The 24,740-nt window shown below is 39.0% G+C and overlaps 2 protein-coding genes across 2 annotated transcripts in view; both read right to left on the bottom strand.

Moving 5' to 3' along the window:
- The window catches only part of MPP7 (MAGUK p55 scaffold protein 7), a 1,181,171-nt gene extending 1,175,254 nt beyond the window's left edge, over nucleotides 1-5,917 (bottom strand). The window contains exon 1 of the mRNA XM_053713897.1: nucleotides 5,781-5,917. The gene's annotated coding sequence lies outside the window, so the exon portion shown is untranslated. The remainder of the gene's footprint in view (nucleotides 1-5,780) is intronic.
- A 5,209-nt stretch (nucleotides 5,918-11,126) lies between these two features.
- Nucleotides 11,127-24,740, bottom strand: part of LOC128661429 (jerky protein homolog) — a 77,388-nt gene continuing 63,774 nt past the window's right edge. The window contains 1 exon segment of the mRNA XM_053715683.1: nucleotides 11,127-11,219. Coding sequence (XP_053571658.1) covers nucleotides 11,127-11,219 — 93 coding nt within the window.

Genomic DNA, 24,740 nt, shown 5'->3' with positions numbered 1-24,740 from the left:
ACAGTTGTATTGAAAAAACAACTAAAAGAAACCTGACCGGTCAGGGAACCCAGTGCACCTAGTGAGGTTTAGATACCATAAAGGATTGAAAATCAACAACAGCTTATCCTAAATGGTAGTATATAACATGCATTAGTGACAGCAGTAACAACTTAATAGCAGCATGTATGTTACTTTATGTTGAAAGCAAACCAACAAGATAAGTTTGGATAGAGTAATATAGTTCTCCATACAACTACACCCTGCTGCACACAGACCCCCGCAAGAAAGCATGCGGGGTAATGTCTGGGCAGGTAGTACGTGCGGATCTAAGTTGTAAGACTAGAAACTCTATGCAAAAAAGTGCAAACTTAATAGCACAGAAAAGTAACAGCCTAAGATGTTAATACACACATGTAGCCAACTGCATATTGTACAGTAAGGACCGTTATAAATACAAAGAGTCCAATGGACATTAGTAGCCAATTTCTTGTATGACGCGTGCAGGTTAGAGCACTAAGTACAGCACATAACGTTCTCCTTGTTTGAATTTGTGAGGCAATGCGTGAATCTTCAGCGTAAGAAATGATACCATGACAGGCATTAGGTTGCTGCAGGTTAAAGGCTGTGTTCATATAGAGTGTAGTACTGCAAATCAGTAAATTCAAATGTCACATTGATGCTACACCTTCCTTAAGGGACACTGAACCCAAATTTTTTCTTTCATGATTCAGATAGAGCATGCAATTTTAAGCCACTTTCTAATTTATTCCTATTATCAATTTTTCTTTGTTCTCTTGCTATCTTTATTTTAACATCTAAGCTTCTTTTTTTTTTAATTCAGAACTCTGGACAGCACTTTTTTATTGGATGATGAGTTTATCCACCAATCTGCAAGAACAACCCAGGTTGAGCACCAAAAATGGGCCAGCATCTAAACTTACATTCTTGCATTTCAAATAAAGATACCAAGAGAATGAAGAAAATTTGATAATAGGAGTAAATTAGAAAGTTGCTTAAAATTGCATGCTCTATCTGAATCACGAAAGAAAAAATTTGGGTACAGTGTCCCTTTAGGAAAAGTAGCGGCTGGGGAAAAGATCCGTAGTCACCAAAGACCATAGCGACATTCTCTGGACTCAACGTTTTTAGCACGGTTCAACCGTGTCAGAACAAGCCGCTCCAAAATCAAGCCGAGGTGTAGGAGGTGCACAGGGTCACGTGTATCAGTCAGCTGATGCCGACACGCGTTTCACCTCTCTCTCTATATATATATATATATATATATATATATATATATATATATATATATATATATATATATATATATATATATATATATATATATATATATATATATATATATATATATATATATATATATATATATATAGGGAGTGCAGAATTATTAGGCAAATTCGTATTTTGACCACATCATCCTCTTTATGCATGTTGTCTTACTCCAAGCTGTATAGGCTCGAAAGCCTACTACCAATTAAGCATATTAGGTGATGTGCATCTCTGTAATGAGAAGGGGTGTGGTCTAATGACATCAACACCCTATATCAAGTGTGCATAATTATTAGACAACTTCCTTTCCTTTGGCAAAATGGGTCAAAAGAAGGACTTGACAGGCTCAGAAAAGTCAAAAATAGTGAGATATCTTGCAGAGGGATGCAGCACTCTTAAAATTGCAAAGCTTCTGAAGCGTGATCATCGAACAATCAAGCGTTTAATTCAAAATAGTCAACAGGGTCGCAAGAAGTGTGTGGAAAAACCAAAGCGCAAAATAACTGCCCATGAACTGAGAAAAGTCAAGCGTGCAGCTGCCAAGATGCCACTTGCCACCAGTTTGGCCATATTTCAGAGCTGCAACATCACTGGAGTGCCCAAAAGCACAAGGTGTGCAATACTCAGAGACATGGCCAAGGTAAGAAAGGCTGAAAGACGACCACCACTGAACAAGACACACAAGCTGAAATGTCAAGACTGGGCCAAGAAATATCTCAAGACTGATTTGTCTAAGGTTTTATGGACTGATGAAATGAGAGTGAGTCTTGATGGGCCAGATGGATGGGCCCGTGGCTGGATTGGTAAAGGGCAGAGAGCTCCAGTCCAACTCAGACGCCAGCAAGGTGGAGGTGGAGTACTGGTTTGGGCTGGTATCATCAAAGATGAGCTTGTGGGGCCTTTTCGGGTTGAGGATGGAGTCAAGCTCAACTCCCAGACCTACTGCCAGTTTCTGGAAGACACCTTCTTCAAGCAGTGGTACAGGAAGAAGTCTGCATCCTTCAAGAAAAACATGATTTTCATGCAGGACAATGCTCCATCACACGCGTCCAAGTACTCCACAGCGTGGCTGGCAAGAAAGGGTATAAAAGAAGAAAATCTAATGACATGGCCTCCTTGTTCACCTGATCTGAACCCCATTGAGAACCTGTGGTCCATCATCAAATGTAAGATTTACAAGGAGGGAAAACAGTACACCTCTCTGAACAGTTTCTGGGAGGCTGTGGTTGCTGCTGCACGCAATGTTGATGGTGAACAGATCAAAATACTGACAGAATCCATGGATGGCAGACTTTTGAGTGTCCTTGCAAAGAAAGGTGGCTATATTGGTCACTGATTTGTTTTTGTTTTGTTTTTGAATGTCAGAAATGTATATTTGTGAATGTTGAGATGTTATATTGGTTTCACTGGTAAAAATAAATAATTGAAATGGGTATATATATGTTTTTTGTCAAGTTGCCTAATAATTATGCACAGTAATAGTCACCTGCACACACAGATATCCCCCTAAAATAGCTATAACTAAAAACAAACTAAAAACTACTTCCAAAACTATTCAGCTTTGATATTAATGAGTTTTTTGGGTTCATTGAGAACATGGTTGTTGTTCAATAATAAAATTAATCCTCAAAAATACAACTTGCCTAATAATTCTGCACTCCCTGTGTGTATATATATATATATATATATATATATATATATATATATATAGTTTTTTTTGGCAAAAAAGCCAATTTTCTGTACTGTAGCTGCCCCCCATAGCCTACCCCCTCCCAGATCCCTTTCTTAACATTTATTCACCCCCTTTCCCTCTCCCTCCATCCCATCATCTTTAATTTGTTCATTTGTTAATGTTCAAGCGCACAATCGCTTCCACCGCTTGAAACCCCTGACGTCGTACAGGGTTAAGTGACATTTTTTGTAGGACGTACCCTGTGCGTCCTTGATCGTTAATGGGTTAAACAACATTCCAATTAAATTCCATTATCAATTATTTTCCTGTGGTATTCATTATTGAATGAGCAGCAATGCACTACTGATACAAGGCTCCTAAATAGTGTAAAAATACAACTCTTCATAGTTTGTAAAAGGAGTTTTGGTACAAATGATTGAAAGAGCATATATTAATTACAAATCACCTTTACATATAGAAACAGTGCAGCTCTAAATAAAAATGTATTTGTTCTGAGGTTGAAGAGTTATGAAACATCCAAAGAAAAATCCGGGAAGGAGAGCAGGCATGAGCTGATGTTACTTATGATTAGTAAATAGGATAACACAATATTCTCATTAAAATGAATTAGGTGAGACAATACTCAGTCTTGTGTAGCACAACACTGAAACCGTTTTATTCTATCTGAATTTCTTTTCGTAACATTGATACAAATGCTTGTTTTTAAAATTCAAATGTCACTTAAAATAAATCAAACTCACAACATTAAAGATAGCCTTAAAAATGTATGCTACACATGTACCAATATTTAGATAAAACACAAACAAAAATATGCTCCATGATTAGTAACAAAAATAGACCTTATAAAAAGAGAAGAAATGACATCCAATTGCAGTTTCTCATAATATTAAAGATATCCCAAGCACAACATGTATAAATATTATGTTTTAAAAATAAAATGAAAAAAATTACTTTATCAAGTCACTCACCCAGTTGGATACACACACAAGCTTGCAAATGACTTTCTTAGATAAAAGACTACAAGTAAAACTATATATTGTTATGAAACTAATGTCAGTAATTATTGTCAAGCAGTAAAATCACAAATATATGATATAATATAATACAAAACAAAATGTTATGCATGACAAAGCTTTAGCTTGTAAAAGGACTTAATTAACCTTTTCATTAGGATGAAAATATTGGTAACTGTATTGATAAAGACATTGTCAGCACTGCACACTTACCAGCAGACACAGCTATAACATTAGTGTTAGACCTACACAGATTATTGGAATAATAATGATTTGTTTTTGCCTACTGCTTTCATATTAAAACTGGAGCATCAGTATCATCTATGAAAGACACTATTATAATATGCTCAATATACATTTACCAATATTCTGCCAGCCAATGATACTCAAATGCAGTACCGAGTTACAAACCTGATACCCCTGGATGTTACAACCATATTTAAATAAAATGTTATGCGGTTTTGCCATCATAAATGTGATCTTTTAGTTTGTTTCTATGTAGCAGTCACTAATGCACAATGTTAAATGTCCATGAATTATAAATTGCCTCAGAATAAAAAAATAAAAATGACACTGGCCACACCTATATGAACTATACAACTGATTACATTTTGTTTCAGTGATTTAACCTTATAGAACTATCTGCCCAGAGATCAAAATACAAGAACTACAGTAGCCACTGTCATGTTGCATTTATCTAAGGAACTGAATTTAAACCTGATTAAAATTAAAGATAAAGTATTACTCCAGACATTTATTAGAGCAATAAAATATCCAAAGAGTGAGAGGCATATATTTACATTTATTTATTATTATTTGGAGGATTTAAAAACTATAACTACTACTAAAGTTTAACATTAACCAAAACAAGTTAGTCTTCATTTGGTACCAGGGTGAGATTAATTTTATATTGTGGCATCAAAAAAATAATAATACATAAAGCAACCAAAAGAGAGAATATTTGTAAAATGACTGAACAAAATAATTCACATTAAATTCTAGTATTGAGGATTAGCAATACTGGCTTCTCCTTCCCCAGGGGCCTATGTGCTTATCACCAGAGGGTGGAGAGTAGCAGGTGCAGCCTCTCGCAATGCACAGGAGGATGTAAACAGTACAAGGCAGATAAGCAATGGTCCATTCAATCCAAACTGTAAAGAATTAACCGTTTGGTTTCCAATACATTACTGTGCAATATGCTGCTGCCAAGGGGTGTAGTAATAATGTAAAGCAGTTGGTGATATACACCCTGCAGGGAATTGATGCATGGGCAACTAAACTAGAAAGTCATTAATTATGTGCATGGATCAAACACAACACTGATTAGACAGACGGCTAGAAATACAGATACATTGGGACTTTATGTAAATAATACAGGAAATGCAAAACTGAAGACAGCTCAGCCTACACAGTATGTGCATTAAACCGAGCAAGCCTCACACCACACTAAGTACACGTACCGTGCACACACTTTATGTGTTTTGTATAAAAACATTACATTTACATATGAAGCCTATTGTGTAAATATTTTATGTATGTAAACACACAGGCTGCACATCGTGTACAATATAACACAGTTTCTGTGTACATGCATTATGAATATACAGTATTTACACGTATAGCATACCTATGTATACGCACTGGAGAGGTACAGCACGGTCTGTGTATATGTACAATCTGCATGTGTTATAAACACTATGTGTACATGTATGTATTATGTACAGACACCAGCTGCATATGACATAATGATACAGGACAATACAAAGCGCCAACAGATAGCAACTAATAAGGGAAGGTCCTCTCACCTCCATCCTCCAAGAACCTGTCATCCCCGGGAGTCAGAGCCCGCCCACACCTCAATCCCAGAGCGCGACCTCCACTAGACACACACCGAAACCCACAGCGAAAGGCGAGCAATGCACCGACACCAGGACACGCTGCGTCACTCCCTCTATTAGCGACCACGCCCACCCCCTGGCGTCACCCTTGAAAAAAACACGCCTACACAGCCAGCAATCGTAGCCACGCCCCTTACACTGCGCTGCTCTGGAGGCCACGCCCCAAGAAACGCCCTATATTACCTCACAAAACATTGTTGGAGTGACAGAGCGTGGTAAATTATGGGCAGTCACTCATGAGCTGACAGTAGTCACAGTAAGTAGCATTATCAAAGCCAGTGCTAGTCAATGCTGTATAGATATGTTTTATATCAAAACTGTTATTATAAGATGATAATAAATGTTTAAATAATCAGAACTTTGAAAAGATCAGTATTTATTTCTCAGTCCCCTATTTACAAATAAATAGCAGGAGGATTTTGTCTGTGTAGATCAAGATGCATTAGACTGTCCTTTAGTAAAAACACATTATACAAAGATTAGATGTTTCAAAACATTTTTTTGAATAGTACATGTTATTTTCTCTAAATAAATGTAATCACAAGTAACTATTTCTGTACAGTCAATTAACCTGGGTCATGCATGTTGGCTGACCCCCACATTTAACCAGCCCAAAGAATTCAGATTCACAAAGCTCTTGCTGCGTGAGTACTAAGGCGTGTATCAAAAATGCAAATGATGCACCTTGAGTGACCTGCATTTCCTTTTAAAGTAATGAGAGCATCTGCTTCTCAAGACTCTGTCCAGAGGTTTTAATACTGGGCCAGTATTACTGGCCACTCATAACAATTCACTGTAAGGCATCTCACAGACTAAGGTATGAGAAAGTTGGACTTGGACCCCCCTGAAGTTAGACCCCTAAACTGTGTATAAGCTGCATCATTAAGGAGACAGTCTACACTTAAATTGATATTGTTTAAAAGGATGGATAATGCCTTTACTACCCATTCCATAGCTTCGCACAACCAACATTGTTAGATTAATATACTTTATAACATTTAAACCTCTAAATTTCTGCCTGTTTCTAAGCCACTAAAGACAGCCTCTTATCACATGTTTTTTTATTAGCTTTTCACAACAGGAGACTGCTAGTTCAAGCAGGCCATATAGATAACATGTTCACGCCCGTGGAGTTATTTAAGAGTTAGCACAACACAGTGCTAAATGCAAGTCAATAGATAATAAATAAATTCATATGATCAGGGGACTGTCAGAAGATGCGAAAATACAAGGTAATCACAGAGTTAAAAAGTATTTTAATATACAGTCGTATGCAAAAGTTTAGGCACCCCTGACAATTTCCATGATTTTCATTTATAAATATTTGGGTGTTTGAATCAGCAATTTAATTTTGATCTATCAAATAACTGAAGGACACCGTCATATTTCAGTAGTGAAATAATGTTTATTGTATTAACAGAAAATGTGCAATATGCATCAAAACAAAATAAGACAGGTGCATACATTTGGGCACCCTTGTCATTTTGTTGATTTGAATACCTGTAACTACCTAGCACTGATTAATAGGAACACACGATTGGTTTGGTGAGCCCATTAAGCCTTCAACTTAATAGACAAGGTGCATCCAATCATTAGAAAAGGTATTTAAGGTGGCCAATTGCAAGTTGTTGTTCTCTTTGACTCTTCTCTGAAGAGTGGCAACATGGAGCCATCAAAACAACTCTCAAATGACCTGAAATGAAAAATTGTCCAACATTATGGTTTAGGGGAAGGCTACAAAAAGCTATCACAGAGATTTAAGCTGTCAGTGTCCACTGTGAGGAACATAGTGAGTAAATGGAAGACCACAGGCACAGTTCTTTTTAAGGCTAGATGTGTCAGGCCAAGTAAAATATTGTAGAGGCAAAGGATGGTGAGAACGGTCAAAGACAGCCCACAGAACATCTCCAAAGACCTACAACATCATCTTGCTGCAGATGGTGTCACTGTGCATCGTTCAATTATTCAGCGCACTTTGCACAAGGAGAAGCTGTATGGGAGAGTGATGCCACGCCACAAACAGTCGCTTGAGGCATGCAAATGCACTTTTGGACAAGCCAGCTTCATTTTGGAACAAGGTGCTGTGGACTGATGAAACAAACAAGGGGCATTATGCATGGCGGCAAAAGAACACAGCGTTCCAAGACAAATACTTGCTACCCACAGTAAAATTTGGTAGATGTTGCATCATGCTGTGGGGCTGTGTGGCCAGTGCCGGTACTGAGAATCTTGTTAAAGTTGAGGGTTGCATGGATTCCACTCAATATCAGCAGATAATTGAGAATAATGTTAAGGAATCAGTCACAGAGTTGAAGTTACCCTGGTGCTGGATATTTCAACAAGACAACAACCCAAAACACTGCTCAAAATCTTCTCTGGCATTTATGCAGAGGAACAAGTACAATGTTCTGGAATGGCGTCCCCAGACCTGAATATCATTGAAAATCTGTGCTGTGATTTGAAGCGGGCTGTCCATGCTCGGCAACCATCAAACCTAACTGAACTAGAGATGTTTTGCAAGGAGGAATGGTCCAAAATACCTTCATCCAGACACTCATTACAGGCTATAGGAAGCGTCAGCTAAAGGAGGCTCTACTAAATATTGATGCGATATTTCGGTTGGATTGCCCAAATTTACCTGTCTAATTTTGTTTGGATGCATATTGCACATTTTCTGTTAAACCTCATTTCACTACTGAAATAACTAGTGTGACAGCCTAAGGTTACTTGTAATGGAAAGATGAATGTATGTTTGTATATATATATATATATATATATATATATATACATTTTTTCTTTTAACTTCTTTTTATTAGAGAAGCAGAAAAATACAACATGTTACATTGCATTATCTTTGGAAAGTAGATATAAGCAATTAAATCAGCCTATCATATAGCCTGGAAAAGGATATCATACAGTAGGTCCCTTCACAAAATGATAAAACCAGGGATACATTTGCTTCCCAGTTTAACAACAAAAAACAGAAAAAAATATGTAAAGTTCGGTTAATACTCAATAAATTGTTTCTGGCAGGTAAGTGCATAACAATTATACAGTACTCTGAGTGAGAGGATAACAGGAGGCAACAATTATGTATATATCCTAAAAGTCTGCAATCAAAAGAAACATATTAAGGGAATTATTCATTCTCTGAGGGTCACAGCAGCACAATACTAGCGCTAATAAAGTTACATTTGCAGAATGCAATGTACCTTTAAAAATGTGTCAGATGGGGGCGGAGCCTGGAGGGCAATGGAGTAAGACACGAATCGTAACAGCTCAGTGCACACCGGAGCTCAAGGGGGCCTAATAGCCACATTTTTCCCCTGTGAGGGGGCCCATTTCGAGAGCAAAAGATGCGGTAAAGCTCAGAGACACTCTTTTGGGGGCCAGACCGGGTCTGGGACATAGCGCTGTGAACATACAGCTTCCGGTACACTGCTGAACAGAGAGTGCGACGGCCATCTTGGAGATCCACATGGCAGGCCGTTCAGTACTATTCACTGGTCTGGGAAGCCTTAAAGGGAAAATGGAAGATTCGGAGACAGCTGCAAAAGGTACACACAGAGGGGATGGGCCCCCACATAACTGTATTATGTTTTAAAGGGACATTTGCTGTGAGCCTGGGTCTGAAAGGCCCCTAACAGAAAAGGCCACTCAAATTACTCACAGGGCTCAGTGCTAGGCCTCACACACTAAGGGGCTACATCTTAAGGGAAAAAGAATGCTTCTTTGATGCTCAGATGGAATGGCAGCCCCCCCCAGCGTATTCAAAAAGGACAGTAGCAAAGATCCTGACAGGGGCACAGGGAGCATGAGCGGTCCCAATATCAGCATACTCTGAAGCCCATGAGTAGTACAGACACGCTGCTGGGCCCTGCATAACTAATCCCCACCTGGTGTATGTGTAAAGCGACTGAGGAGTGGAAGGGGATACTCACTCTCCTAATAGAGAGGACTGAACTAACCTAATTAGCAAGCTGATATTCTTGCTGGGTAGGAGGAGAGAGGTTCTCTGTTTTCTTTTTTGCTGGTAGAGCAGCCTCACATCAGCAGACTATTAGGATGGCAGCAAAGAAGCCAGCCAAAACCCCTCAGGGAAGCAAGACCAATACTACACATCACTTCTTCAGACAGATGAAGGGGGATAAACCTGTGGTAACCACACAGGCAGAGCATGAAGAAGAGGCAGACTCCGATAATAGTGCTTCTGAGCCTCAAACAGACCAGAACCCACTCACTAAGGCTGACATTAAAATGTTGGTCTCCAAACAAGACATCTCAAATACATTTGACAAACTCTGGGAGAAGATGGATGCTATGCAAAACTCAGTTACCAGCAGCTTGGCAGATATTAAGCAAGACATCCAAGATCTGGGCAACAGGGTATCTACATTGGAAGATGGCAAAGCTACAGTATTAGAGGAGGTTACTTCCATTACACAACAGGTAGAGACACAAAAACAGGAGCTGGAGCTGATCCGGGACAAGATGGAAGATATTGAAAATCGCAGCCACAGGTGCAATATTCGCTTGTTTCAAGCCATTACTGGCCACTCGGAGGAAGGCTGTTTTCAGATGGAGAAAGCCCACAGAGCTCTTAGGGCAAAACCTAGGGGGGACGCCCCACCCAGGGATGTCATTACATAGTAACATAGTAGATAAGGTTGAAAAAAGACTGAAGTCCATCGAGTTCAACCTATACATATCTAAAATACTTACAAAAAGCTCCAGTTAAGCTTAAATAACCCCATTAAAATGTGACCCATTTAATACTAGCAATCATATCCATGAATTTTGTTTATATACAGAAATTTATCCAGACTATTTTTAAATGTATCTATGGTATTGGCATTCACTACCTCCTTTGGTAATGAGTTCCACAATTTTATTGCTCTTACAGTGAAAAAACGTTTCCGTTGCAGGAGATTAAATCTCCTTTCCTCCAACCTTAAATTATGACCTCTTGTCAGAAACAATTTTCTTGGAATAAACAGAGCTTCTGCCATCTCTGTATATGGGCCTTGAATATATTTATATAAAGTAATCATGTCACCTCTCAAGCGCCTTTTTTCTAAAGAAAACAGACCCAGTTTGGCTAGCCTCTCATAGGTTATATATTGTATGTATGTCATTGTATGTATGTTTCGTTACAGAGAGAAGGAGGCTGTTCTGGCAGCCTCCAGAAAAAATCCAACCTTCAAGTTCCAGGGGTCGGTGGTTCAGCTCTATCAGGATTTGTGCTCACGGACTCTACAGAAAAGATATGCCATGAGACCGCTTACACTCCTGCTGAGAAAGAATGACATCAAATATAGATGGGGATTTCCTTTTGCTCTCATCATTCTACATAAGGGAGCCACATTTAATATAAGAGAAGCTAACAACATTCCGAAAATATGCAACCACCTAGGCCTGGAGACTCCTCGACTGCCTTCTGATCTCCCGGACTCTAACAGTAAGGATTACAATAAAGCTCGCTCCTTGCCACAGAGACACGGCTGAGTGAAGAATTCTAAAAAGAAGCAAAAGACCTGAGCTCCCTCTCAATGGAGAAACTGATTAAGAAATACGGGGAAACCATTTGCTCTGGGACTCCTACCTTTCATGGACTGACCAGAATCAGATGTGTATGAGCATGTTTTTGTTGGTAAAAAGGTTAATAAGGTCTGAGCCTGAGAGGCTCTCTTCAGACTTTGAGACTATGGGACTCGGGGAGGGTGGGGGAGGAATTGTTTCGGTAGCTGGGGGGGGGGGATGTATTGCCTTAAGTAAACAAGAAGTATGTAGCTCCCTTGAGCTCAAATTTTAAGTTTCAATGTATAAAATTCAAATGCACAATGGTTGTTAAAGTGGATATTGTTTGTAAATGCTTGCTTATGGGACGTGGGCTTTAGGCCCATTGTCTACTTATGATGTTAATTATACAATGTTGAACTGTTTATTATGTTTTTTATTGTTTGGTTACTGTGGCACTAGGCACTGCACTAGAAGTAGAGATAGGGGTACAGGAGACAACCTGATAGATAGGACCTGATTGATGGATAAGTGTATTAGAATAGTCACACACAATGTGAGGGGACTCAATACAGATGTGAAGAGAAAAACAGAACTCACTCAATACTCGAGAGCAAGGGTGGACCTAATTTTGTTACAGGAGACCCACTTTACCAGTTCAGTCATTCCTAGGTACTGGTCTAGGCAGTTCCCTATACACTATCACTCAGTGACAGACACAAAAAAGAGTGGGTGTTTCCATTCTTATTCACCAATCACTTCATTTTCAGACAGGAAGTGATCACGGATCCGGAGGGGAGGTTCCTTATAGTTAGAGGGTCCATTCAATCCACCCCGGTTACCATATGCAATGTGTATGCCCCCAATGAGAAACAGGGGGCATTCTTTAGACACATATCACATCTACTAACTCAGTGGTCCCAGTCCAGAATCATATTAGCCGGGGACTTTAACATCTCTTTACTTCCACTTAGAACCACAGAGACGGTAAAATTAACTAACAAACAACATAGACACAACTCTATGGCAAAGTCTATCAGGGATTCCCTAGCTATGCACCACTTACTGGATACTTGGGAAGCTAAATATGGTAGGACAAGCAACTATACATACTATTCCTTTGCACACCGATCATATTCTAGGTTGGACTATATCTTTGTGAGCCAGACACTAATTCTGAACATAATGTCATCCTGTATCCAGCCATGTTTGTGGTCGGATCATTCACTCATACTGTTAGAGATGATGGGTTTAATCAACTACAATAGACAGCGCTCTTGGACCTTTGACCCAACAGTTCTTAGGGACCCCCAGACCCAACAGACCTTTGCTAAGATGATAGAGGAATACTGGTCTCATAACACAGAGACAACCATTAACCACCTTAACACCTGGGCGGCACACAAACCATACCTTAGGGGCTTATTAATTAAAGAAAAATCGAGATTTATCAGACAACACACAGAGAAAATCGATACACTACAGAGGGAAATTGGGGAATTAGAGAAGAACCATCAACAGACATTGTCAGGGTCTACTTTTAAACTGCTTCAACTAAAAACACACTAGCGAAAATCTTAGATTCCAATTCGGTCAGAGCTATACAAAGGCTAAGGGCACAGTATTTTGTGTACTCAAACAAACCGGATAGATACTTAGCGCATAAAATTAGGGAGAGGATTTGTGCCTTTTCTATCCCCTCGCACTTCTGATCCCCAAGAGATAGCAGATTCTTTTGCAGATTACTACACTACTCTGTATGACGGGAAAAAGTGGAGCATACCCCTCTTACTCACGACCTCCTTAGGAAGCTGCTGACAAATGCGGCCCTCAACAAACTTACGGCTAGATTACGAGTTCGGCGTTAGCTTTAAAAAGCAGCGTTAAGGGGTCCTAACGCTGCTTTTTAACGCCCGCTGGTATTACGAGTCAGGCAGGAAAGGGTCTACCGCTCACTTTTCTTCCGCGACTTTTCCATACCGCAAATCCCCTTATGTCAATTGCGTATCCTATCTTTTTAATGGTATTTGGCTAACGCTGGTATTACAAGTCTTGGAAGAAGTGAGCGGTACAGCCTCTACCTCCAGGACTCCTACCGCATTTAAAAGTCAGTAGTTAAGAGTTTTATGGGCTAACACCGGAACATAAAGCTCTTAACTACAGTGCTACAAAGTACACTAACACCCATAAACTACCTATTAACCCCTAAACCGAGGCCCCCCCACATCGCAAACACTATAATAAAATTATTTAACCCCTAATCTACCGACCGGACATCACCGCCACCTACATTATACCTATGAACTTCAATCCGATTGGCTGATTAAATCAACTAATCAGATTTTTCCTACCTTAATTCCGATTGGCAGATAGAATCCTATCAGCCAATCGGAATTCGAGGGATGCCATCTTGGATGACGTCATTTAAAGGAACCTTCATTTAGTGTTAGGACATCGGAAGAAGAGGATGGCTCTTCTTTAACGATGTTATGCGAGGCAGGGCCATCCCTTCTGAAATGCTTAGCGCCAAAATAGTGGTGATCCCCAAGACAGGTAAGAACACAGAAAGGTGCCAAAGTTACAGGCCTATTTCATTGATAAACCAGGATGTTAAAATTCTCACTAAAATCCTGGCCAACAGGCTTAAGAGGATAGCTCCAAAACTGGTCCACCTAGACCAGGTGGACTTTATTTCAGACAGAGAAGCACCAGATAAAGTGAGGAGGACGGTGTCCCTGATTGAATGTCTGAGAGGCAGAGGAACGCCTTCTCTGCTCCTATCTTTGGATGTGGAGAAGGCGTTTGACAGGATAGATTGGAAGTATATGACCGCGGTTCTGGGGGAAATGGGTTTTTAGGGACCATTTATGAAGGCAATATGGGGACTATACTCCACACCAACGGTGGTCATTAGGGCAGCAGGATTTCAATCTAAGACTATAGAAGTATTAAATGGTACCCGCCAGGGCTGCCCTCTCTCGCCTATTCTTTTTGCCTTGTGTATGGAGCCATTAGAGGCAAATATTAGAAATAATCCAGATGTCTCGGGGGGGGGGGGTGGTGGTTAGGGACGCAGAGTATAAATTATCACTTTTTGCAGATGATATTCTGTTGACATTGACTAGACCCCTGATATCTCTACCTAACTTATACCAAATTCTGCAGGACTTTTCTCTTGTTTCGGGTTTCAATATTAACCTGGATAAGTGCGAAGCGCTGCCCTTAAATCTTCCTCAGCAGACAAAAAAACTGATTGAAACCAATTTTGAGTTCACCTGGGCCAAGAAGTCCATTACCTATCTAGGCATTAAATTAGCGGGTTCGTATCAGCACCTGTATGGTTTGAGCTACATTCCACTATGTAACGCTATAAATAGGGATCTGAAGAAATGGATTGTATATAATTTCTCCTGGTACGGTAGGCTTTCAGGCATTAAAATAAACATTCTACCCAGACTTCTTTATCTGTTCAGGGCGCTCCCAATAGCAGTACTGAAGACTGAGCTTCAGAAGTTACAAACTTCATTGAACAACTACTTGAGGGGGGAGAGACGGGGTAGGATAGCATCAGATATACTAACCAGACATAGACAATTGGGAGGGGTAGGCCTCCCGAATCTGATAGACTACTACAGTGTGGCTAGACTAGCCCAGGACTCTTTACTGAGTAAGAATGAACATAACATTCTGTGGACAAGACTTGAGGCAGATTTGGGGGGTTATGAATACCCGGCAGACGTACTATGGGAGCTAGGCCACACGACTGAGGGTCACATCTCCAAGACTCAGGCCACGGCAGACACAGTCAGGGGGTGGAAATTGTTAATGGGGTCTCTAGCTTTGGTACATAGAAATTCCAGGGCCAGGCCACTAAATTTGCTATTACACCCAGACTTACGTGCGCGGGTGGGAAAGTGGCAGAATAAGGGACTCTATGGAGTTGCTGACTTTTTAGAAGGTAACCGCATACGGACATATTCCCAGGACATGGTTCACCCACTTAAATTACACTGGTTTCTCTACTTACAAATCTCCTTGGCCATACAGAAATACTGTTTCCCAGGGACCACACAGACACCTACTACACTAGAACGTATATGTTCTTCCCAAGTGAGATCGAAAAAAGTGATCTCATCGCTGTACTTGGTCCTCCAGGGAGCGAAAACTCAAAACCGGTCATCTATAGTAACCAAATGGGAGCAGGACACAGGATTGGTCAGGATTGGACTCTCGAGGTCTCAGTGGGATATGATTTTATTCAACTCGAGCAAGGGATTAACCTCTTAAGGACATATGACGGAATTTTTCCATCATAAAACAATTGAGCAAACTGAAAGCTGTGTCCTTAAAGGGTTAATTAGTGCCGACCTCAGGGAAAATTGTATTAAAACAGCCTTTAGGTGGTATCTCACCCCAGATAGGACAAGCCACTTCACCACAGATGGCTCAGATCGTTACTACAGGGGATGCGGGGCTAGGGGGACATACATACATATGTGGTGGGAGTGCCCAGTGATTAGATCTACTTGGGAACAGCTGGAGGTACTCTTGGGGGAGGTCTTGGGAGACTCAGTGAACCTGACGGCGGCTCACGCGCTTCTTAACAGTAGACTTAAGCCATACAATAAAGTAATTAACACTTTCATACGGACAGTGCGTACTGCTACTAGGGTCTGCATCGCCAGACACTGGAAGGTGGGGGCGCCAAACTGGTCAGAGGTGTTGGATAAGATCACACACATATATGTGATGTCAGAGATAGTGGCCAACACATAGGGGACCAGATAAAACACTTCACAAACATTTGGTTTTACTGGATAATGTATTAAACAAGGAGATAGAGCAGAGAGTGGAGGGCCTAGCCTCGTGAGAATAATAGGTATATGATTTACAGAGAAGTACCCTTATCAGAGAGTCTGGCCTCACTGGTTATAGTTTCTTAGCTTCTGGTGGAGAGATGAGTCGAGACAGGAATCGAGAAAGAAGTAGTGCCAGTCAATAAGTGCCACAGGAAAATTTTGTTAGTTCTGGAACAAAGGGTTGAGTCCAGAACAATGTTTTGTTCTTGTTTTGGGGTTTTATTAAATAAAGAAAAAGGGATCTCAGGGAAAGGGAGGATGGACAGATGGGTGGCAGCAGAACCTTTTACGGGATTGCTTTTCAGTAATAATACGGGAAGAGATAAGAATCTTTTTTTATGTACAAGTGTTATTGATTATGACAGAATATCTTTAGCCACATCCGTGGTTAAATATATTCTGTTGTATATTGAATTCCTGGATCCTAATAATAAAGACATTTTTCAACTAAAAATGTGTCAGATTAAGAATAAACATAATGCCAGATTATTGAAACTGTAACCCCATATAATGAATTCCATAAAGATTAAATCTTAAAGGGACAGTCAACTCCAAAACTGTTATTGTTTGAAAAGATATATAATCCCTTTATTACCCATTCCCCAGTTTTACACAGCCAACATGGTTATATTAATATACTTTTAAGCTCTGTGATTACCTTATATCTAAGCCTCTTTTGACAGCCCCCTTATCACATGGCTATTTATTTATTATCTGTTGACTTGCATTTTAGCCAATTAGTGCAGTGTCATCCACAACTTCACAGGCGTGAGCACAATGTTATCTATATGACCCACATGAACTAGCAGTCTCCTGTTTTGAAAAGCAAATAAAAAAGCATGTGATAAGAGGTTTTCTGTAGTGGCTTAGAAACATGCAAAAACTTAGAGGTTTGAATGTTATAAAGTATATTAATATAACAATGTTGGTTGTGCAAAGCTGGTGAATGGGTAGTAAAGGCGTTATCTATCTTTTCAAACAATAACGCCCCCCCCTTTGGCGTCCAAAGCCAGAGGCGTTATTATTTCCTTGCTGGACGCCAAAAAGGCGCAATGCGATTGGCTACAACCTGAATCGTCTCTGAAGTAAGAACTAGATTATCCATTACATGAAATTGTAATTATTAAATAATTTTTTTTTTTTTTAAAGTAAGCGTTTACAAAGCTTTTCATGAATTAAAGTCTTTGTGTTTTACTTTCTGATTACTAATATTGTAAAGAAAAAGGTTAAAGTTTACAATCACTTTAAGTTCAGGGGAGCATCCAAGAACTCAAGGGGCTTTCCCTCCATTGCATCAGTCATCTGGAAAGGCAAATACATGCCAACCACCGGTACTTTATTGTGACTAGGCGCCATGCTGATGAATATTCCGGTACTAATGTTTGTACGTGATATAACAAATTCTGCGTGGCTTGTTCTAGCTTGTTGAATGCCAACAAGGGCCGAGCTGATCAGGCGGCGACTATAGCATGAGTCAAATCTTCCCACACTATTGTAATCATATTTAAGTTCTATACAACATGGTAGGCCTCCTTCCTTACGAAGTACTATCTGGTATTGTCCAATTCGTTTAGCTTCTCGGCAACCAAGAGGTGTCTTTCCTGATCTCACGGAGCTCCCGAACAGCTATACTGTTAAGAGAAAAAGGGATGGAACAAAGTAAGACCACACACTGCTGTACAACACAAGATCCTACAGAGAAAAACATAATATTGTGGCCATCTTAGAACGCCGCCCACCAGAAGTGGAACCTGCCATTTTCTAATATGTGGATTTTAATGTATAAATTGAGAAATAACTTAAAAGAGTCAATTAATTAAATCCAGGGCGAGCATGATTCGCTATAGAGAATCATGTCCGCCCTGCATCGCTAAATGCTGTCTGCATATGCTGTCGGCATTTAATATTGCACAAGCATTTCACAAGAAATGCTTGTGCAATGCCACCCCTTGCACATTTACCGCCAATATGCCGCTTGCAGGCGATGTTAATCATCCCGATCAGATTGCAGTCCTTCACCTAAAAAACCTTTTACGTGGCGAACAATTTAAGGAGCAGCGGTCTTACGACCGCTGCTTCTTAACTTCAGTTTCCGGATCGCCGGAAACTTTGTGCGGATTAAGCAGCATCTGCTTCTTATTAAATCCGCCCTAAAGAGTTAAAGTCATAAACTTGCAATAAAGGAGACTTCAGATAATAGCTGTGTATTAGTGTACATCTCATCACTAATGACCTGTATTTATATGAGAGGGTTTGGCAGTAACACATACTTTATATTTATGTGATGAAAATGTTTGGCAGTAAAAAATGCAAACATTAATTTTCTGCAAATTATAACAGTTAAATTACTTATTAGTGGGAAGAAAAGCTATCAAATGTTGTTATGCACGGCTGAATGTGCCTTTTTTATCTAACTCTAATATCTTTATAAATAATCACATAGCTTTTACATCAAATCCATTAAACTTAATATGTTTCCGTGGCCTGGTTGGTAGCTGTCTTGCCTGAGGCTCCGTCTATAGTTTAAATACTGCTTCCTTCAATAATTTGCCTAGATATATACTGATCAGCATTTTGTTAGCCTAATAGATAGCCCTGTATTGTGTAGGGATCACATATATTGGCATTATAGACCTGTAAAGACAAATATCCTCCTGTAACATCTCCTTTTTCTTTATATTTTATTACTACTTTAAAACAAATTCTGTTATTCTTGTATGTTTATTTTTCATTTCAAAAATCAATAAAAATCCTTTACATTTCATATTCAGGCGTACTTTTAAGAATCAACTAAACAGGGACTTAAAGGGCCACTAAACCCCAAATCTTTCTTTCATGATTCAGATAGAACATACAAATTTAAACCACATTACAATTTACTTCTATTATTTATTTTGCTTCATTTTTTAGATATCCTTAGTTGAAGAAAAAGCAATGCACATGGGTGAGCCAATCACATGAGGCTTCTATGTGCAGCAACCAATCAGCAGCTACTGAGCATATCTAGATATGCTTTTCAGCAAAGAATATCAAGCGAATAAAACAAATTAGATAATAGAAGTAAATTAGAAAGATGTTTAAAAATGCATTCTCTTTCTAAATCATGAAAGAAAAAATGTGGGTGTCATGTCCCTTTAAGTACTAATTGGACTTCCAATATACTGAATATTTTGGTCTATCATATATGCTAAAACAGTCAAGACATTAAAGAACAATGCAAAACAAGCACCATCCCCTGGACTTTTATCCTTTAATTACCAACATTTTACAAATGCATAATATGTTTGTCATTATGTGCAAGTTGAAATAAAAATTCTTTATAAAAAAAAAAAATAATTACATTTAAAAAAAAAAAAAATGTTTCAAAATGCTTTGGGCATCAGAAGTGGGACAAATATTATTATAAATCAGAACATGGACAATGGCTATTAATGCATACTTAAGTTCACTGGCAGATACAGACAACCAGCTCAGATGTCTTCCACAAGCTGGAAAAGCGGTTTGCTTATTTAATATAGGGAAATACATTTTTTTGATAAAATTTCAAATGCCATGAAAATTATTAAGAGGTTTGAATGAGCAAAGTGCGGCAAATCCTGTTAATTAGTGCTAGTCAGGTTATACTTGGATATTAAAGTCACAGTAAACACCATACAATTACAAGAGGTATCTGCATTCATGCAATAAATTAAAATCTTAGCTGAGTGTGCTTTTTTTATGTACTGCATTAACACTTTGTTTTCCACTTGCTTTATTTGGAGAAACCCAAATAATATTTTGTTATTCAGATAGAGCATTCCATTTTAAACAACTTTCTAATGTATTTCTACTTTGTTCTTTTGGTATCTTTTGTTGAAAAGCAGGGACATTAACTAAGGAGCCGGCCCATTTCTGGAGCACTATATGGTGACAGTTTTGCATGAATGCTATTCTTTTGCAAGAGCACTATATGGCAGCACTACTTCCTGCCATGTAGTCTCCCACACAGCTACCTAGGTATCTCTACAACAAAGAATATCATAGGAACAAAGCAAATTTGATAAAAGAAGTAAATTGGATTTTTTTTATTTAACATTTTATGCTCTTTATGAATCACAAAAGAAAACATTTGGGTTTCATATCCATTTAAATACAGGAAAAGGGGTCAAAATTAATAATCAAAGTAGTTTACTATGTATAATTAAACATTTCATAGAACAATCTCAAATTGTTTACTGCTACTTTAAAGGGAAACATATTCCTACAAAAAAAATTCTGCCTGTTTTTAAGCCTGTGCATTTTATCAGATTTTCACAGCCAGACACTGCTAGTTCATGTTTGCAATATAGATAACATTGTGCCATTCCCGTGGAGTTATGCATGAGGCAGCACTTATTGGCTAAAATGCAAGTTTTTTAAAAATCACTGAGATAAGGGGCAGTCTCCAGAGGCTTAGATAAAAGGTAATCACAGAGGTAAAAGGTATATTAATATAACATTGTTGGTTATGCAAAACTGGAGAATGGGATATTTTCCTGTAGACTATCCCTTTAAGTCTGGGTTTTCCAGTTCTAAGAACTGGAAGTGCACATTATATTATTCCCAAGCCTACCCTGACACATATCTGTCCCTAAGTGGTTGATCTGATAATGGACTGCAAAACTATGGAAGTTTTGGTAACAAAATGACAGTTTCATGCCTTGTTAATCCATTAATTTGTGGTTCCTTGAAATAAGGGAAGTGGTGGGTGGAATGTCACTATTGAAAAACAATTGCAGTAAACAAAGTGTTAACGCAATACAAATAAAACACAAGGGATAGATTTATCATTGTGCGGGCAGACATGATTCGCTGTAGCGGATCATGTCCGGTGCACATCGATAAATGCAGACAGCATACGCTGTCGGCATTTATAATTTCACAAGCATTTCTAGTGAAATGCTTGTGCAATGCTGGCCCCTGCAGATGCACGGCCTTATGACCGCTAGCAGGGGGTGTCAATCAACCCGATCCTATCGGGCTGATTGCTATCCGCAACCTCAGAAGTGACGGACGAGTTAAGGAGCAGCGGTCTAATGATTGCTGCTTCTTAATTCCTGAAGGCTCGCGCGGAATAAGTTGGTTGACAGCTTAAAGGGACACTGAACCCAAATTTTTTCTTTCGTTATTCAGACAGCACATGCATATAGCAACATTCTAATTTACTCCTATTATCAAATGTTCTTCGTTCTCTTGCTATCTTTATTTGAAAAAGAAAGCATCTAAGGTTTTTTTTTATTCAGAACTCTGGACAGCACATTTTTATTGGTGGATGAATTTATCCACCAATCAGCAAGAACAACTCAGGTTGTTCACAAAAATGGGCTGGCATCTAAACTTACATTCTTGTATTTCAATTAAAGATACCAAGAGAATGAAGAAAATTTGATAATAGGAGTAAATTAGAAAGTTGCTTAAAATTTCATGCTCTATCTGAATCACGAAAGAAAAAAATTGGGTTCAGTGTCCCTTTAATAAATCGGCCCCATGGTATGTCAATTTATTGCAAAGCTGCAGGAAGTCTTGTAATTACAAGCTTCTTACTATCCCATCAAAGGGATAGTAAACACCAAAAATGTTATTGTTTAAAAATATTTACCATTCCCCAATTTTGCATAACCAACACTGTTATAGAAATATACTTTTTACCTCTGTAATTACCTTGTATCTAAGCTTCTGCTGACTGCCTCCTTATCTCAGATCTTTTGACAGACTTGCATTTCAGGCAATTAGTGCTGACTCTTAAATAACTTCACATGCATGAGCACAGTGTTATCTATATGAAACACGTGAACTAACGCCCTCTAGCTGCGAAAAAAACTGACAAATGCATTCAGACAAGAGGCGGCCTTCAAGGGCTTCAAAATTAGCATATGAGGCTACCTAGGTTTAGCTTTCAACTAAGAATAACAAGAGAACAAAGCAAATTTGATGATAAAAGTAAATTTGAAATTTGTTTAAATGATATGCCCTATCTGAATCATGAAAGTTTAATTTGGACTTTACTATCCCTTTCAGTTTAAAGATCATGGAATGGAAAATTAGTCCCTCTAGCTGAATCCTATTACTAGCCTGCATATGGTCCTATGCTAGAGCACCTATTTATTAATAATCTTAACACAGCAGTACTCAAAACCACTTATTGACTTTATTAATGTATTTTGCTTATATTCATTTTATTGGCAGAGGCAAGAAATCTAAGAGAAATATAAATGATTACAGATGTAGAATTGTTTTCTTATAATATTATTGTGAAAAGGAAACTACAAAATAACTTAGATTATATAAAATTTATATGGGCCTATTTATCAACGGTCTTGCGGACCTGATCTGACAAGGTGGATCAGGTCCGCAAGACCTCGCTGAATGCAGAGAGCAATACGCTCTCCGTATTCAGCATTGCACCAGCAGCTCACAAGAGCTGCTGGTGCAACGCCAGCCCCTGCAGACTCGCGGCCAATCGGCCGCCAGCAGGGGGGTGTCAATCAACCCGATCTTACTCGATCGGGTTGATTTCCGGCGATTCCTGTCCGCCTCATCAGAGCAGGCGGACAGCTTATGGAGCAGCGGTCTTTGTGACCGCTGCTTCATAACTGCTGTTTCTGGCGAGTCTGAAGACTCGCCAGAAACACGGGCCCACAAGCTCGATACGGAGCTTGATAAATGTGCCCCTTTGAATTCAAATACTGAGTACTGTAGTTGGAATTTATCTTATTATTAGCAGATCCAATTACATCCTCAGTAGAGCCATGTGATATAAATGACTTTGCATTCCAATATACTTTATTTATTTTACCTTCTTTTCATGAAATTTAGTCCTAAAAATTAAAAAAATAAAAAGTTGGAAATGCACACTGCAGACTTCTGAAGGATAAATAACTCTAAGTATCTATCCCCAATAGCCTTCATCAGATAACTGAAAGACTTGTCTATACTATTCTATAGCAAGGCAGCACAATTGTTTTGTAATTACAAGATGTATACTGCCCCTTTTAAATATAAATATATAAATAAAAATATATATATATATATATTCCAGGCATATATGTCGCATTATTTCTGCATCCTCTCAAATACCTGTCTGAATTATTAGGTAAAATACCACCTCATCAACAATTTCATAATAATTTCTACCAATGTAGTTCAGTATAGCATAGACTGTAGTTGTGGCTTACCATTCCAGTGATTATCGCTATGCTTGGATCATGACCTGCAGAATTCTGCATGAGGAACAGTCTACAGTTTGAAGTCTTCTATGGCAAATACCACTTTCACTCAAAAGTGCCAATAGCTATTTACTTTGGTGAAATAAGTGTGTGACTGTGGGCAATTATTTGGTTGAAATTATATTTAGAAACAATATAGCAAAAAAGTGGGTAATCTTGCTCCCCAGCAGCACTAATCACACAACTCAGATGTGCAACTAGCGCTATTGATTGGATTGGCAGCATTTTCTGCTCAGAACCAGCAGTTACTGCATATAACCCCCAGGGCCGGATTTACCATTAGGCAGAGTAGGCATGTGCCTACAGGCGCCTTCCATAGATGGGCACCTGTCTCTCTGCTCCAATTGTGTTTTCTGCACACCTCTGTGGCTCTGCCCTCACTCACCATAGTAGATGATAACTTTGCCCTAAACAAAGATGAATGCGTTTCTCCAGTGAATGCGGACAGAGCAGCCATAGCGGCCTGAGAGTAAGTGTGTGAGGATTGGTTATTTTATGGGGAGTGACAGTGAGTGACTATTTGTGCGCTATTACAGAGCGCTCTGAGTGCATGGTGGGCATGTATCAGCTGCAGCAGTAGAGTCTGTCAAAATCAAAATGACAGATTGTACAGTCAGAGGGCAGTCTTTCATATAAAATACCATAGGGATGAATATTATTGCAAAAATGCAAGTTGCCAGGGCTGTTGCACAGGATAAACACACTTTACAAAAAACAACTGACCCTTGGTTGATTGTGCACATTGCAGGCTTGGTCAGCAAAGTTTCTAAATTAAGCCCCAGTCTAGACAACCTGCACTTTTCTTGAATAAATTATATTAAAAAAATACTGTTCTGACTGGAATCTCATCATACTGGGCAAATACTGCCTGGAGTGTTTTGTTATAGATCATGGACTGCCTTTTATGTGGCAAAATTAGCAAATGCTGTAAAAAATAAATAAATCATAATTCTATAAAGTTTTAGGCTGTATCTATAGGTTCATACATGTGAACCGGGAGCGTGTGGGTGGCACTTTATATTTTGGTGCCTACAGGCACCTGGGCTGTAAATCCAAGCACGGATAACCCCATGAAAAGCCAGCGTGGGCCCCTATTTCACATTTGACTACCCATGATGACTATTTAGTAAGCTGATCAAAGTAACAGCAGTGGTCAGTTGGTATTATTTACCAAAATCTAATAAAAAATTATACTTTTTTTTTTTTTGTTTACATTTTTTGCCGCAGCTATCTCATATGCCTTAAAT

This window comes from Bombina bombina, chromosome 5, assembly GCF_027579735.1.
Source record: "Bombina bombina isolate aBomBom1 chromosome 5, aBomBom1.pri, whole genome shotgun sequence".
NCBI lineage: Eukaryota > Metazoa > Chordata > Amphibia > Anura > Bombinatoridae > Bombina > Bombina bombina.
This window is presented reverse-complemented; position numbering and strand designations above follow the sequence as displayed.